General features: G+C 40.7%; 1 protein-coding gene across 1 annotated transcript in view; it reads right to left on the bottom strand.

Annotated features, from left to right (window-relative positions):
* WIF1 (WNT inhibitory factor 1) overlaps window positions 1-17,249 on the bottom strand; it is an 82,019-nt gene extending 64,770 nt beyond the window's left edge. The window contains exons 1-2 of the mRNA XM_080661152.1: window positions 16,848-17,249; window positions 16,237-16,376 (exon numbers count right to left, since the gene is read on the bottom strand). Of these exons, the coding sequence (XP_080517278.1) occupies window positions 16,237-16,376; window positions 16,848-16,995 (288 nt within the window). The 5' untranslated portion in view covers window positions 16,996-17,249. The remainder of the gene's footprint in view (window positions 1-16,236; window positions 16,377-16,847) is intronic.
* Between the last annotated feature and the right edge of the window lie 245 nt (window positions 17,250-17,494).

Raw genomic sequence — 17,494 nt, 5'->3', positions numbered from 1 at the left:
GAACTCTGGGAACTCTTCCAACTCTGCTATTCTATCTAAAAGTACAGCTAGAGAAAGCAAAGAAAAAAAATGGATGAACATACAGATTCCTTGACTCCTACATGAAATCGAGCAATTATTTAATAGAAAGAGAGAGGTGATCAGTGTATAGTGAAACCATTCACATTTTTGGTTATTTAGGATGAGCTCTCAAACATATGATGAGTTGTAATGCTTTCAGTGACACTGAATTTGAGAAAGTATATTTTCTGACTTATTGGATGTATTAATGGTCTATTGAAATTAACTGCCTAAAGATCACTGTACCCCACAAATGGGCCTCTTAGAGAGCACCTGCACAGCCTTAAAAAATGTTGAGTTGGAAAATTTTACAAAGAAGTAACTTTTTACATTGCCACCTGCTGGCTACTGCTGTAAGTGACAGAAACATAAATGTAATCTCACATCCTATTGAAGGTCCAACTGGAAATATAAATATTGACTGAACTTCCAAATGATAAGAATCAAGTTACTTCACTAAGTACTCAAAAGCCAAATAACAGAGTAATTTTACAAGTCTACTGGGGATCCATCTGGTTATTGCCTTAAGCAGGAGATGTCCTACTCGGACTTGACTTCCGATGTGAATCCTCCCAATGGTGCATCCATGACTAATACTGAAACAGCCCTTGGAAATGAGGCAACCTAACAAGCCATACAATGTGGGTTTATTCAAGCCCATCTTCAGCTCCCACAGACTGTTTCCTCAAGAGTAGTTCTACTAGTAGATGTTCAATTTGGGAGGGCTGACTTGCTCTGTCACCTAGTGGTAAGGTGTCACTTGTATTCATTTCCAGGAAATACAAGTGAAAGGCAGAATACATTAAGCCAAACTATCTCAAGTACATAAAAGCCCTGGGTTAAGCAAAGAAGGTGTTCCAAATATGCATGTCTTAGGTATACATTGCTCAGGCTATGTCCTGAACAACACCAGGAACCCTGTGCAGATAATTCACTCCTCTACCAACAGTTAATGCTCCCTCCTCGGTACTTTCACAGCACCTTGTTCATATTGCAATAATAACACATTTAACATTGCATTATTGTAATCTCCTGTAAGCAAGTGCCATACACAATTTACATTTCTTTTTTTAATATATTTTTATTGATTTCTGAGAGGAAAAGAGAGATAGAAACATCAATGAGGAAAGAGAAGCATTGATTGGCTGCCTCCTACACACCCCGCCCTGGGGATCAAGCCCGCAACCCAGGCATGTGCCCTGATGGGGAATCAAATCAAGACCTCTTGGTTCATAGGTCAGTGCTTCAACCACTGAGCCACACCGGCCAGGCTACTTTTGTGTGTGTTTTTTTAGCATTCAGCACAAGCTTTGGCATTAGGTAGGCCCTCAGTAAATATTTATTGAGTTGAAGTCAAAAGAAGAGAGGAAGGAAGAGAAGGATCCACAGTTTCCAAAGTCAGCACTTCTATTTTACACCTCATGTCTTAGTTCTAGACTCATTTTCAAATGCATAGGAGACTTTTCCCTCTGAATGCTGAGCAGAAATTCACATTCAGCAATTTCTAAATGGACTCCACTATCTTTGAACCTCAAACTGTTCATCCATTTTCTGTATCATTTCTCAGTTAAGACATAACCATCTCAGAGTCATCCTCTACTCTCATTTCCATAACACCCACATTCACTAAGTCCTGTCAACTCCACCAACAGATAGCTCTAGAGTCTGTTCCTTCTTCTCTCCTCACTGCTTGCCTTTATTCACACCCTTGTCATCTCTTGCGGTGTCTTAACTTCCTATTTGGCACCTAGAACTCAGCCAGGCACCTCATCCTTACCCTCCATCTGCCACCCACGTTATCTTTCACACAGATATGATATTGTCATCTATTTTTAAACTTTCAATGGCTTCCCATTTTCTATAAGACAAGTCAACTATGGCATACAGAAATCCTCATAACTTCCCAAACTTACTGTTTTAGATCTATATTACTCAGATCTGTTCCATAAACCCCAACCATTCTGAACTGTCCTTTTCCAAGTACACCAATGATTCTGAATCCTGTGTACCGCCCTGTGGGTCATTCAGTATACCTCAAATGCCCATCTCATCCCCACCTGCCGTGGCCACTGTCTGCCTACTGATCATCTTTTGTGTGTAGATCTTACCTCTTCTGTGCTATCTTCTCCAGAACATACGAAATTCTAAATTTACCCAATCAACAGCAAATCCTCTGGCTTTATGCTCCCATAGGACTTTTCATAGGGTATTTAATGGGCCACAGCTAGCCCATATGAAGGCTCTGTGCAAATTAGGTAGAAGTGTCCCTGCTGGGCTGTGAGGCTCTGTGTCCAGCTGTAAGACTTGACAAATGAAATGTGGGCTGGATTTCAACTTGGTGGGGTTGAACTTGCTGGTTTGGTCAGGTTCCCTTATGCAATGAAAAACCTTATTCAACTGCACATGTTGGTCCTGAGAACGTATCACAATTATTATGATTGCCTTATTGATGCCACAGTCTTTGCCACCAGCTGGTGTATTCCCAGAAGGCAGTTGGGTCAATTAAAGTGTAAATACTAAGAACCTAGGACATAGTAGCACTGATAAATGTTTTTTGAATTGTTACTTTTTGAAATGAGAAGATATTTTAAAAGTTATCAAAGGAAGATCTCCGAAGTGTATAATAAACATGCACATAAGTGTTCTTAGCTATGGAATTTTGGGCAAGTAACCTGACTTTCTAATGTTCTAGTTTCCTCATTAATGGGGATAATAATGGTGCCTACCTCAGGGTAATTGTGACAATGTGATTGTAAGTGCTTAGAAGAGTGCCCAGCCCAGAATATGCATTATGTAGGTGCTGTTCATTATTATTAGCATAGAATAAATAGAGTATTCTGAGGTGAATTCTTTTAAGTTGGACATCAAGACAATTTTGGAGGAAGAATATTTCTCTCTTGGTTTTTAAAAACATATAAACAGATACCCAGTTTGTATAAAGATATGACCATACATGTTAAATGATGGAAGAGGTTTTACTTAAGAAACAGAATAAAAATATTTTAGAATTTAGCCCAGCCAGTGTTGCTCAGTGATTGAGCATCAACCTTTGAACCAGGAGGTCACGGTTTGATTCCTGGTCAGGGTACATACCCATGTTGTAGGCTCCATCCCCAGTAGGTGGCAAGCAGGAGGCAGCTGATTGATGATTCTCCCTCATCATTGATGTTTCTATCCCTCTCTCCCTCTCTGTTCCTCTCTCTGAAATCAATAAGAACATTATATATATATATATATATATATATATATATATATATATATATATATATATATATATTAGAATTTGGAAGGAGTTTGGAGGCAATCCAAACTGCTTTTCTAATAGATAAAAGAATTGAGTTCTAGCCTTATCTTCCCCCACCCTAGCCCCCAGTATTCTTCCTTCCACACATCAATCCCAGTCTTGGGCACCATTAGCATCTCCCAGAATGCACTCTCACAACTCCCTTGCCTCTGCCTGTGATGGCCCTGCCTCCTATGCCCCACTCCCACCTCCGATGATTAAAGTGTGTATTTTCAGAACCTAGGACATGGTAGCATTGGCTATGCTTCAAGTGTGTCTTTCAAATCCTAGTTCTATAGTAGCTTTCCCTCTACTTCCTTAGCCAAAATTCGCTGCTTCCTCCTCTGTGTTCCAGAGCTCACTCTGTATTCACACCTCTATTTAGCACTTTATCAGAGCAAGGGTTAGGTTTGAATCCCAACTGCCTAGGTTTGAATCCCAGCTCTGCCACTTACTACCTATCAAATGGGAATAATAATAATGAGACCTACCTCATGCATTCATTCATTCAACAAATAGTTATTGACTGCTTATTATTGTGTCAGGAGCTGTTCCAGGGGCTGGAGTTATATGTTTAACAGGACAAAGTCCTTGCTCTCATGAGCTTACATTGAATGGGAGAGTCAAACAATTAAAATCCTATATAATAAAAGCCTAATGTGCTAAGTGTCTGGTTGGCCGTTCAACCAATCAAAGTGTAATATGCTAATGATATGCTAAAGCCGCTCAACTGCTAGCTCTGACATGCACTGACCACCAGGGGGCAGACACTCTGACCAGTAGGTTAGCTTGCTGCTAGGGTCCGGCTGATCGGGACTGAGCTAGATGGGCTGGACATGCCCTGGAGCCCTCCTGTGGTCCCTCCCCACCTGGCCAACCTCCCACATCCCTCCCTGGCCTCAATCATGTACCAGTGGGGTCCCTTGGCCCATCCTGTGCCCTCTTGCAATCCGGGACCCCTCGGGGGATGTCGGAGAGCCAGTTTCGGCCCAACAGGGAATGACCAGTCACTATGATGCTCACTGACCACCAGGGGGCAGACACTTAATGCAGGAGCTGCCCCCTGGTGGTCAGTGTGCTCCCACAGGGGGAGCACTGCTCAGCCAGAAGCTGGGCTCACAGCTGGCAAGCACAGCAGCAGTGGCAGGAGCCTCTCCCGCCTCCGCGCAGCACTAAGGATATCCAACTGCTGGCTTAGGCCCACTCCCCGCGAGGAGCAGGCTTAAGCCATCTGTCGGACATCCCCTGAGGGCTCCTAGACTGCAAGAGGGCGCAGGCTGGGCTGAGGGACACCCCCCCCCCAAGTTCACAAATTTCGTGCACCGGGTCTCTAGTAAAATATAATCAAGTATCATTATACTAAATGCCATTTAAAAAAATAGACAGTAGAGAGAGACTCAGAGTGACGGGGGGGTGGGGGGGTGGCGTGTTGTTTTAGAGAGGGGAAGTCAGGAAAAAGTCTTTTAAAGGATGTAACATTTTATCAGACATGGGGGAAACACAGAAGCAAGCCACACAGAAATCAGGCAGGAGTGCAGTTAGGTGAAGGAAAGTTAATGTGCAAAGGCCCTGAGGCAGGAAGGATGAGCTTGAGGGTTGGGGGGACAGAGAGGCTAACAAGACTACTGCCAAGTTAACAAAGCAGGGAGTGGAAGAAATGAGGTGCTCCTTCCTAGCACCAAGACTTTCAGATTGTTATCTCCTAAATGCTCCCCCAATCTATTTTTCCCTTCCCATCTTCGCTGATTTTACATCTCATTATCCCTGATTTCTCCCCTTACAGTCAACTCCCTTCAAAGCTATTTTCCATCCTGCTCACAAGATGATCTAAACAGTTAACTCTGACCCTATTGTTCTCTGTTTTGGACTTTTCCATGGGTTGACTTAATATTTGTAGAGTAAGTCCCAAATGCTTTACTGCTGGACAAAGTCCTTTAGGAACTAGCCCTGCCTACCTCTCCACTTCCTACCTTTTACGAACACTCCAGCCACACCAAAGTACTAATTCCCCAAATAAAGCATTTCTAAGCTCTATGCCTTACTTCAAACCGTTTCCCTTCCCTGGAAATCATCCCATTCCCAGGCTTTGCTTGGCTAACTCAAATCAGACAGCTCAGAGTTACTTCTCTCTGCGCTCATTATAACCTAGGAACACCCCAGCACTTCCACAGTATCACAGAACAGGAATTATTAAGGTGACCTGTTTATATATGTCTGCCTCTCCTGATAGCTTCAAATTTTCTCAAGGTCAGGGAATTGGTTCTAAACTATGTTTTCCCACCAGGGCAGGATCTGAGTTCTGGCCCCAAGTGGTGAAGCCAGGACTGGGTTTAGCTCCTTTCCAATGTTGCCAGCGATGAACTCAATCCCTAATCTGTCCCTTGTCCTAGGTTCAATATGCTTCAAGTGTGTCCTTCAAGTCCTTCAAAACACACAGCTGCTCTGTGATATTTTGTTCAGGTGAATGAGTTTCAAAAGATGCCTGAAAATTTCCAAGAGTCTTTAATCATATTCATCCATAACATTTAAAAAGAAGACAAAGCGTACAGCTCTGGAGGCTAGATATCCGTAGCTCTATCTGAGAAAAACAGAGACGAACAGAAATTGTCCCGTGACTTTTGAATTTTAATTAATAAGTTTTAAGTGAACATAGAACACTTGAAGAAGCAGGTTTGTTTTAAATAAACCCATTTCTAGTGTTCAACCTCTCATTATTTTAACTAAAGGATCTCCAGACGTAATTTCTGTACCTTTATTATACTTCTCATGATATTTTAAAGAGTAATATAGGAGTTGAGAGTAGATGCTAAATCAATTCTTTTTTAAATTAACATTATTTTTCTTATTTACTCATTGTTTTACATTAAGTTCAAAGTTCTAGGTTGCATTAGAAAATTAAATTGATTTTTTAAAAATACTACGCACTAAAAGAAATAAAAGCAATTTTTTATAGTTCCTTCCTACTCACCTAAAAAAATTAACCTGGAGCTGATACTAATTATCACAAACTCTTACAAAGTTAAGTGAAAAAGAAGAGCTAAATCATGGTGTGGAAAAACCACTGTCCTCCCAACACATAAACCAAAGATTGACTTAATACATCCCCGGGACAAACTTGCAAAATGTTGAGTCTATTCTCTTCACAGCAGAGAAGAGAAATCTCCCTGAACTGTTTTTATCTTTTTTTTCCTCCCCAGAATCTTTCTCCATTATTTGACCTTGAAATCCCCTTCATTGAATTTCCATTACCTCTCAGATATGAGGCCCCTCATGCTTACCTAGAACAGGGGTGGCACCCACAGGCCATGTAAGGACTGAGAACTCATTTGGTCTGGCTCTGCCAAGGCATTAAAGGTGAGTTAATTAAATGGTTGACCAAATATAGCAGGCTAATTTTTAAGTTGACAATTTTGTCTAGCCTGAAAATGATGTTATAAATATCCAAATGGCCCTTGGCAGAAAAAAGGTTTCCCACCCCTGACAGAATGTGCCTTCCCCTTTAAGACCTCCAGGCACTTGAACAGCCCGAGCTCACCACTTGGAAGGCATTTGCCCCCTTGCTTGTCTGATGAATGCTTATTACCTTCAGGAATTACTTTAGACAACACCTGCTCAGTGAGCTCAGGGAAGGGCTCCCAGCTGGTTTCCTTCCTCCCCCAAGCAGGAAAAAGAGTGGCGTTTTTTTGTGCTCTCAGCCAACCCTATACTTTCCAACCTCATTTCAATGAGTGTGATGAATATTTGTTTCCCAGACAATGAGCTCCCTGAGGGCAAGGACCATGTTTATTTCTCTTGGTATGATCTGTGACTAACTCAGTGCCTGTGTTTATTGATTGAGTGCTTGAGGCATACAGAAAAAAATGCTTGGGGGGAAAACCGCCCCATCCACTAAGCCACATGCGGCTCTTTGGCCCCTTGAGTGTTCTAACCAAAATAGACTCGCCCAGGCCAAAAACCGACTTCTGCGCATGGGCCACGAAGTTTCAATTGCACTGTCTGTGCGCGCCCACACGTGGTATTTTGTGGAAGAGCCACACTCAAGGGGCCAAAGAGCCGCATGTGGCTCGCGAGCCACAGTTTGCTGACCACTGCACGAAGGAAATGTGACCAAACTGCTCCCATGTTGGCAAGTGGGGCAAGCTGCTTTAATCACTGCATCAAAAGAAGCCCTGATCCAACAGAGCTCCGGCTACAGGATGAAGCATTTTCACTGAACTTTTAATCCCCAAAGTTTCCCCTTCACAGCACCCATCCTATTCATCAGGGACATTTAAGTTCAATGAATTTAATCCAAAACAAAATGCTTTATTGAATATCATACCTTTCTCTTCACCACGACCACTTAAGAGATTTTTATTTGTGCAAGCTTTGTAAAGTCAGGAATAAACATGGAGGATAGCGGGGAAGGGGCTGTTTACGGGCCTTTATGCCACTGTGTAGGGAAGACATAGTGGAGTTTACATTTATGCCATGTAAATCGCTACAGAACCAGATGTTGCTTACAAGGTACCTTGTAACTCATCTCCTCTAAGCAATAAAGTCTTTTTTTTTTTTTTTCTGGCAAAAGTTTGAGAAACTTACTGCTGTTTTCTATCAGCAGATACAACAGATGGCTGGCACATGCCTACTTTGCTAAATGAAATGGGCTCTCTGCAGAATTACTCTTTGATCCCTTGTGGCATATCCACAACACCACAATGCAAAACACCACAGCATAGCAGTACCTAAACATTAAAGGTTTAAAGCTGCACTTTTAATATGAGTACCTTCTTTAAAAAAAAAATCATGCCCACAGTATGTAAACATATTCACATTCCCACTTTGAAACCATGGAACAGAGGTCACAAAATAAGGCATTTCCTCCATTTGGTGATATAAAACCACCGCGAAGGTATGACGGCAAACCCCAGGATGGCAGAGGTATGCAGCCACTTGGATTGTAACTAGCAAAACAATCATAACTCCATTAGGAAAAAATGCGGACAGTATACATTAAGGGATTTAAATAATACTGTTAATAATGAGTGTTACCGTAACTTCAGAGTTGAAAGGAGGTGTGTAGGGGTATTTGGCAGTTTCTTTGAAGAGGGAGAGGAGGTACTTGAATTTAAATTCACTATTGTTTTTCTTTGATTTTTGTCATGGGGAGAAAGGAAGGGGGAAAGTATTTTAATACAGTTCTCCTTAACTTAACCAGCCTAATAGGAAATTTGAGACTGCAAACTGTAGCCAGTTTAATGGGACCAGTATTACATCATATCAAACCCTACATTGCAAAAACAAGCTATCCGGAGTTTTACGGGAATTTTAATAACAGAATCGGATTATCCAGTTGATATTACAGAAACAATAGAGTAATTCTATTTTTTAAAGCATCAGCAAAAAATGTGGGTCAGTTGTCAGGAAAATAGATTGTTTATGACTTCTTTTTCTTTTCCCCAATGGAATTTTCCTCATTTTAAAGCTGAATTTGGGTGTTACTGATAGGAATCATTCACAAAGACACCACTATCCAGGCAAAGTTGTCAAGCTTTCTTTAGACTTGATTTTGAATTATTTTTATTGTTATTATTTTGGGCAGTTTTCAATAACTCAAGAAGTTTTGTTTTTCATTGATAGGGAGCCAGCAAGGGTTATGAACACGTTTATAAATAACCTTTCATGTTGGAAAATATCTCATGGATACATTGTATCTTCAGCATATCTAGTATTTCCCATTTTCAATGGTTATACATAAAACAAAGGAACACATTTCTGCAGTTTAACCCAATAAAACCAATTCTTCTACAATATACACATGACCACCCAGCTCCCCAGGACAACAGACAAAATTCTGCAATTCCTATCCTGTACCCACAGTAGTACTTTTCATTTTTGTTTTTAAACATCTTGAAATTGAGTAAATAAATCTATATCACTGACTTCTAGTGGTTATAAGAATTGTGATCCCGCCCTAACCAGTTTGGCTCAGTGGATAGAGTGTCGGCCTGCGGACTATACCTTGGTTGCAGGCACATCCCCAGAAGGAGGTGTGCAGGAGGCAGCTGATCGATGTTTCTCTCTCATTGATGTTTCTAACTCTCTATCCCTCTCCCTCTCCCTTCCTCTCTGTAAAAAAAATCAATAAAATATATATATTTTTAAAAAGAATTGTGATCCCTATACATGATAAAAAGCTTATTCTAAGATCTGGATCTGTTAGTACAGTGATTAGAACTTGCTAGTAATCCCAGTGGTAGGTTTAGAGTTAATATTGACCAGTTATCTTCATCCAGAGAATTTCTATTCCATAGACACCAATTTCAGCCCAGCCCTTACCAACGATCTCAGAAAACCAGGCATTTGGTCACAAGGAGGCTGGAAAAGTAGTATATAGATGGCTCAGCATAAATCCATTACCACTGCTGAAAAAGCCAACCTAAAAGAGATGCCCTATTAACTAGGTTCTCAATTCATAGTGCCTTAGCATTGTAATGCAGGTGATAGACTATATTAGAGTTATTAAAATCAAGCCTATGCGATCTTTACAAATTTTATAAGATTGTGTTAAACACACATTTATTGTATGATCTACATAAATGAAAAAACTTGGCCTTATGTTAAATTGGTTCCTATGGAAATGAGAAGCAGTGTCTTAATATTAGAATTCAGATTTGTCTAACAAACTTCTCATTAAAATTTTATTTGAAAGCCATTAGGTTTAGAAAGGGGTTATTTTCCAAATAAAATGTTTAATTAGTGCATAGTTTAGAAAACTAGGGTGGTTGCTCATGACCTCTACCTGTCTCAAATTCAGGGAAAGGTTAGAATAAGGAATGCTTCATTGAAAAATATCAACTATTAGATGGAGAAACCAAGATGGCAGCATAGGTAAACACCTAAACTGCTGCCTCGCACAACACTTTCAAAACTACAACTAAAAGACAAAACGGACATCATCCAGAACCTAGAAAATTCTACAACTAGAAGGAAAGAGAAAAGCACACTTGAGACTCACAGGAGCTACGGAAGGCAGAGGTACGGAGGCGTGCACGTGGAGAGGGTGCCTGGAGAGGATTGGCAACTGAGTACGTGGCTGGCTTTCTCAATCAGGAGGGAGACAAAAGCTCCCGACCTCTCTGAACTCCAGTTCCGGGCCAGACTCTGGGGACCCAGACTCATACGGGGAGAAACTGGACTGTCTGGCAGTGGGCGAAACTCAAGGGCGGCTTTCTCTCAGAGGTGCTTGCAGCGATTACCGTGGGACACTGAGAACCAGGGGCCTCTTAGGGCAGGGCTGATGGGAAGCCATTGCTGGTTGCTCCACCCTGAGACTCCCCCGCATCCAAGCTGAGCGCAGAGGCTTTTGCATATGAATGGGTCCTTTGAATTCTAAACTTACCTAACAAACTACAGCTGAGTCAGTGAGACCCAGAACATCCAAAAGAAGGCCCAAGGCCCCACAGCAGCTTGCACTGCTTCACAGCTGGGACTCATCTGGGCACCTCCAAAACCCAAACAAAGAAGAGGAATCTGCAGATCTCTCCGTAGCTCCTGCTGGGTGGCCTCAGGCAGAGGCTAAATTAGCACCTCCTTGGAGATCCAAGAGCCAGTGTACCCAGGGGTCAGAGTGGGACCATCCAGATTACAACTCCTCAGATCCATAAGGGACACACTCAGGGGGCAGACTCAGTGAGCACCAAAGCCCCACTGAAGCAAGTCTTATCTCATAAGGGTGTCTCCAGCACAGAAGTTCTCCCATCGTAGACACAGCTGATCCTCACAGCCAATAGGCCTGGAGGTCAATTCCTCCCAGTGATACCAACAACAATCAAGGCTTAACTACAACAAGACTGTGCACACAGCCCACAAAGGGGTGCACCAAGAGTGTCCACCTCAGGTAACTGGGGAGGCTGAGCCACTGGGCCCTATAGGACACCTAGCACACAAAGCCACTCTATCAACTCAGGGAAGCAACCAAAATGTGGAGACAAAGAAATAGGTCACAAATGAAAGAAATGGAGGAAAGCAAATGACTGGATATAGAGTTCAAAACCATGATTATAAGGTTTTTTCAAGGATTTTATAGAAAAGGCCAATAAATTTAGTGAGACCCTCGAGGATATGAAAAAGGACCAACTAGAAATTAAGCATACACTGACTGAAATAAAAAATATTATACAGAGATCCAACAGCAGACTAGAGGATCGCAAGAATCAAGTCAAAGATTTGAAATACGAAGAAGCAGAAAACACCCAACCGAAAAAGAAAAAAGAATCCAAAAATAAGAAGATAGTGTAAGGAGCCTCTGGGACAACTTCAAGCATACCAACATCAGAATTATGGATGTGCCAGAAGAAGAGAGAGAGCAAGATACTGAAAACCTATTTGAAGAAATAATGACTGAAAACTTCCCCCACCTGGTGAAAGAAATAGACTTACCAGTCCAAGAAGCGCAGAGAACCCCAAACAAAAGGAATCCATAGAGGACCACACCAAGACACATCATAATTAAAATGCCAAGAGCAAAAGACAAAGAGAGAATATTAAAAGCAGCAAGAGAAAAACAGTTAGTTACTTACAAGGGAGCACCCATATGATTGTCAGCTGATTTCTCAACAGAAACTATGCAGGCCAGACGGGAGTGGCAAGAAATATTCAAAGTGATGAATAGCAAGAACCTACAACCAAGATTACTCTACCCAGCAAAGCTATCATTCAGAATTGAAGGTTATATAAAGAGCTTCACAGATAAGAAAAAGCTAAAGGAGTTCATCACCGCCAAACCAGTATTATATGAAATGCTGAAAGGTATTCTTTAAGAATAGGAAGAAGAAGAAAAAGGTAAAGGTAAAAATTATGAACAACAAATACATATCTATCAACAAATGAATCTAAAAATCAAGTGAATAAAAAATCTGATGAACAGAATAAACTGGCGAATATAATAGAATCAGGGGCATAGAAAGGGAGTGAACTGACAATTCTTGGGGGGAAAGGGGTGTGAGGGGTGCGGGAAGTGACTGGACAAAAATCGTACACCTATGGATGAGGACGGGTGGTGGTGGTAAGGGCAGAAGGTGGGGTGGGAACCAGGTGGAGGGGAGATATGGGGGAAAAAAGAGGAACAATTGTAATAATCTGAACAATAAAGATTTATTAAAAAGAAAAAAAATATATCAACTATTAAAAGTTATATGCAGTAACAAAGGGTATTTTCCTAATTACTAAAAATCTTTTAAGCCTAAAGCTTCTTTTGTAGAAATTCTTCTCTCATATAAAAGCCTTGAAAAGGTGCATGACAGAAAATGAGTATTTTAAATGGATGATAAAGTGGAGACAGTGTTTTCCATGGAAAATGAGGATTTCAGGAAGAGAAAGAGGTCAGGTCATTTGATTTCAGGCAGGAAAGCCTTCCAAAGCAGATTTTCAGGGATCTCAAAAGATACTGGTGACCATCCAATAAGTGTTAGAGAATTCTTTTGGATCCATAGTTATGATCAGCTATGAAAACCGTTTGTTTTACCATTTTGTAATGTGTAGTGTAAAAATGACACTAGATAATAAACATCCATAAACTATAAGACAAATATCATATAACTTTAAACTCTAAAGTACACCTTTTCACACACATATAATATAAAATAATTTTTAATTCTAAATCAATGCACATTCATTGTGGAAAAAATATATATATAACATATGCAGATGTAACCAATGTTTACAGCATGGAGGATCAGACATTTATCAAATGTTTTTTTCCTATGTCTGCCTGCATATTTTGTAATGCAATCAAACAGAATATGCTGTTATGGACTACTGACAATTTGTCATGAACATCTTTCCATGGCTTTGAGTAGAGGTCTAGAATGTTCTCACTAATGCTTCATTGCATTCTCCTGCCACTATCAGTGGACTCCTAGGTTCCATCCATTTTTTAATTTTTATAAAAAGCATGATGAGGGACAGTCTTGCACTAAAATTTTTACTCAAATCCATGATTATAGCTTTAGGATGAACCTCTGGAAGTAAAATTGCCCAGTCAAAGGATCTAGATCAAACCTTTTGCCATCATATTCTAATTGCCTTGCGAAAGGGCTAACATGCATCAGCCACATATGAATATGTACAATTCTCCACATACTAAAAACACTAAAAAAAACAACAACAACAAAACTTGACCAACTTGATGTGGAGAAATGAGTATCACTGTAATTTTTATTTGTATTTGCTTGAAGTAGAACTTGAACGTTATTTTAAATCGTCCAAGAACACCTTGGGTTATTGGACTGATCACTTACTGGAAATAGATAACACCTATTGCCTCTACAAGCTCTTCAATCCTAAAATTATTTTAACTTTCTTCCAGTGTTGCCAAAACACTTACATATTAAGTTTAAATTTTCATTAATCAGTTATGTGTTTTGCTTGTGTTGAAATCCCTAAATGTTTGCTATTATTTGGATGAAATAACTAGATCATGGAATGAACTTTACATTTTCCATGTAGATGTTTTGATGTGGTTTGGCTTTAGCTAGAGATGCCTTTTAAAATATTTAATTAGTATTGAAGTCATTATTTTTCCCACCTTCAAAATTTCCACACATTTCAAAAATTATGGTACTAGGATTACATAACTTTATGGAGTAAAATGGGTCAAATTTAAATAATATATTCAAACGTCTTGCTGTTTGGCATTGTAAAGATCCTACCCTGTCACTACCCTCCTCCCTAAGAACAACAGACACCAGATTTCAGTTACCTATGGTAGCCTATCCAGAGCAGACCGGGCACAGAGAGGGAGATAATTTAATTGAGGTGCTAGCATTGTCCTGCATAATGAGGTAATCCACATGGGTAATCAACACTCAAACAGGAGAGAGAAAGATGCTAGAAGCTTCATCTCCATGCCAGTTCTACCATCTCCTCTAATCCCCTACAAAAAAAATTTTCCTGAGGTTGTTTGAAATGTATTCCATTTTGTACTCAACAATGTGCCAATGTTTGCAAACACACACTATGTCATAAAGCAACAGGGGAAATAACATGAAATTTAAGCCATTGCTTCAAATTCCATTCTTTGGAAGACAAAACTCAGATGAAAAATAAGTAGATAATAAATAGATAAGAGCTATTGACATTTTCTGCTTCTTCTACAGTTACCAAACGCTTTCAGCTAGGGAGGGGTGTAAGTCAAGCTACTTTCTAATGGTTCTTATGAATCCATAAAAGTATAGGTAAGGAAAATGTTCTTTTTAAAAACACAGAATTAATATTGACCCCATTTGATAGGAGTCAAACACAAGTAAACGATTCAGGTGAAACAAAATGATAATAAAAAGGTCATTTATTGATTTATTACTGGTTTTACAATATTCCAAAATTAACTGTCCATTAAGTATCTATAAAGAGGGAATTGTAGGAAGAAAAGCAATAATCTTTCTAGAGAGCAGTAAGAGCCTCAGTGAACTCAAATGCAAAATGAGGGTATCAGAATAGATGGCCTTCTGGCTATGAACTTCGGTGGATACAAAACATCTCTCTCATTTATTTTGTTGTTGTTGCAACAATGAAGTGTCAAAGGGTTTAGGTTTGATCTACTTTGGAAAAGAAAAATGAGAGAATAGATCTGAGGGAAAAGAGACAGCTAAAACGGTCATGCCCATACTATAACAAGTAATTAAGAGGAACCAATGTGGTTTCTCAATTTAAAATAGTTACTTTTTATAAAGAGGTTTTTTTCTGGATCACAGTCTTCATGAAAATATCCATTTAATTATTTTAGAATTTTAAAAAAGGCCTGAAAATGTGATTTTAATTAAAATTACAATGATTTTCATATTAGACACATTTTACCAACCAATTAAAAAAAGACCTGAAAATGTGATTTTAATTAAAATTACAATGATTTTTATATTAGACACATTTTACCAACCAATGAGCAAAAGAATTTATTACTTACCATTTGTCATTAGAGGTAATTTATGTGATACTGAAACTGTACAAAAGGTAACATATGAAAGATGCTAATGTGCTAGGAAATAAAAGAAATACTTCTTTATAAAAATATATTGCAATTTTATTTTTTCATATAAAATTATTTAAATGGTAACTTTAAAAAGTCAATAGCCTGTAATATTTTACAAATGTTCTTTTATGTATATATATTTATTTATTTTTATTGATTTCAGAGAGGAAGGGAGAGGGAGAGAGATAGAAACACCAATGATGAGAGACAATCATTGATCGCTACCTCCTGCACCCCCAATCCCCCAGGGATTAAGCCCATAACCCGGGCATGTGCCCTTGACCAAAATAGAACCCAGGACCCTTCAGATTGATGCTTTATCCACTGAGCCAAACTGGCCAGGGCCAAATGTTCTTATATGACACTTTTTGAGTCTATGAATTTCTACCAGAAATATATAACATTCACATCATTCCAGTAACATTCAACATACCAATTTTTTTCAAGTGCACAATGTCAAAAATACGTATAGGCTTTAAAACGGACTGTAAAGTATAAATGCCATAAGTAATTAGTATATGCTATGGGGGGAAAATAGCCTTTTAAATATTATGTTAAATTTTAATGTCAATAATTACAGAAATTAGTGCTGTTGATATTTGAGGTCTTTGTATTCCAGCAGTCTGAAGACACCGAGTCTTATCAAAATAGTGAGATTTTAGGCACATTGCTTGCTCTTTTCCTTTGGGAATCCTTAATTTATGTAGCATGTTTAAATAAATGGGGGTTAATTCTTTATTTGTTTTGGAGATCAGATGAGAAACCATTCTTAAACATTATAAAAATATACCAGACTACACACCATACAGTCATTATATACACTGTCATTAGCAGTGGAAATATTAAAGGGTCATTTTCTCCACCCTTTCTGGTTATCAGAACTTACCTTGCCTGCAGCTTGCCAGGTAAAATTCATGGAGTGGATATTGACAGGAATAGCTGGCATTCTCTGTTGTGCTTTTCTGAAATCATGTGTGAAGGGGGCCATTTTCCCTTCTGAAACAATCAGGATATCTTCTTCAAATCCTGGTTTTAGAAAAAGAAACAAAACTATCAAACTAGGTGGACTTAAAAGAATCAAAATCAGCAGTGCATGCAAGAAGAACACCAAAGAATCATATGGTTCATTGCTTTCCACAAAGCACCTGCCTTGGTACCGATTCATTTTCCTCTGTGTGTGATAAGAATGATGCCAACAGGCTCACGCTTTCAGGGAGAAGGGGTGTTAACTGGTGGTAACAAATGCTGGGTCCAGCTAAAAACGGAGGATTGTAGAAACTAACAACAGCAAGATCCGAATGTTAGATGAGCCTAAGTTTCGTGAGAGAGAAGTTTATATGCTTTCAGATGGAATAGCTCATTAGAAGGGGGAGCAACCTTCCTTGGAAATTAAGTTTTAAAAAATACTAAAGTCGTGCATCTCTCCTTCTTTAATGGAAGAGTTGGAAAGAGAGTGAAGATACAGGCAGAGGAAGGTGCTGGGCTCTGGAGCCTTACCTATGAGCACTCTTGCCTGGTGAGCATCGATCCACAGGTACAGGCTTTCCTCCCGCGGCTGCCCGACCTCCGCCCGCAGCCCCAACAGGCACGGGAGGATGCTCCAGAGCCCGAGCGCGGCGGCAGGAAGGGCGCTTCTTCGGGCCATGCTAGTGCGGACCTCCTCGCTGGTGGCTCTCGCCGCTGAAACTCCTTCGGCCGCACCTACCCCAACCTGCAGCTCCCGCGCCCTCCCTGTTCCGCGTAGACGTCTGCGCGCGTAGCGTCCCGCTCCGGGCGAGTGAGCCCGGGAGAACCGGAGGAGGAGGGAGGGAAAGAGCGGCGCGAGCCGGGCTGCCGGCGAGGGCGCAGGAGCGAGGGGGACCGCAGAGACGCGAGACTGGCAGAGCAGCAGATGCCAGCACGCCCGGCGAGACCTACAGCCAGAGGGTTAAATACGGGGAGAGAGGAAGAGCGGGAAGGGAGGGCGCCAGTGGGGTGCGTGTGAGGAGTGACGAGGCCCAGCGAGCTGCCACTGGGGGGGCGCTGCGGAGCGCGCGGGGGCGGGGCGGCGCGGCGCGGGACCCCAGAGGCTGCGTTTCCCCGGCGGTGGGCCAAGTGGGAACGCGTACAAAGGAGGCGCGTGGTGGAGGTGGTTGCGAAAGGGG

This window comes from Plecotus auritus (genome assembly GCF_963455305.1).
Source record: "Plecotus auritus genome assembly, chromosome: 3".
NCBI lineage: Eukaryota > Metazoa > Chordata > Mammalia > Chiroptera > Vespertilionidae > Plecotus > Plecotus auritus.
The sequence above is the reverse complement of the archived record's forward strand: the minus strand, read 5'-3'. Positions and strand labels throughout refer to the sequence as shown.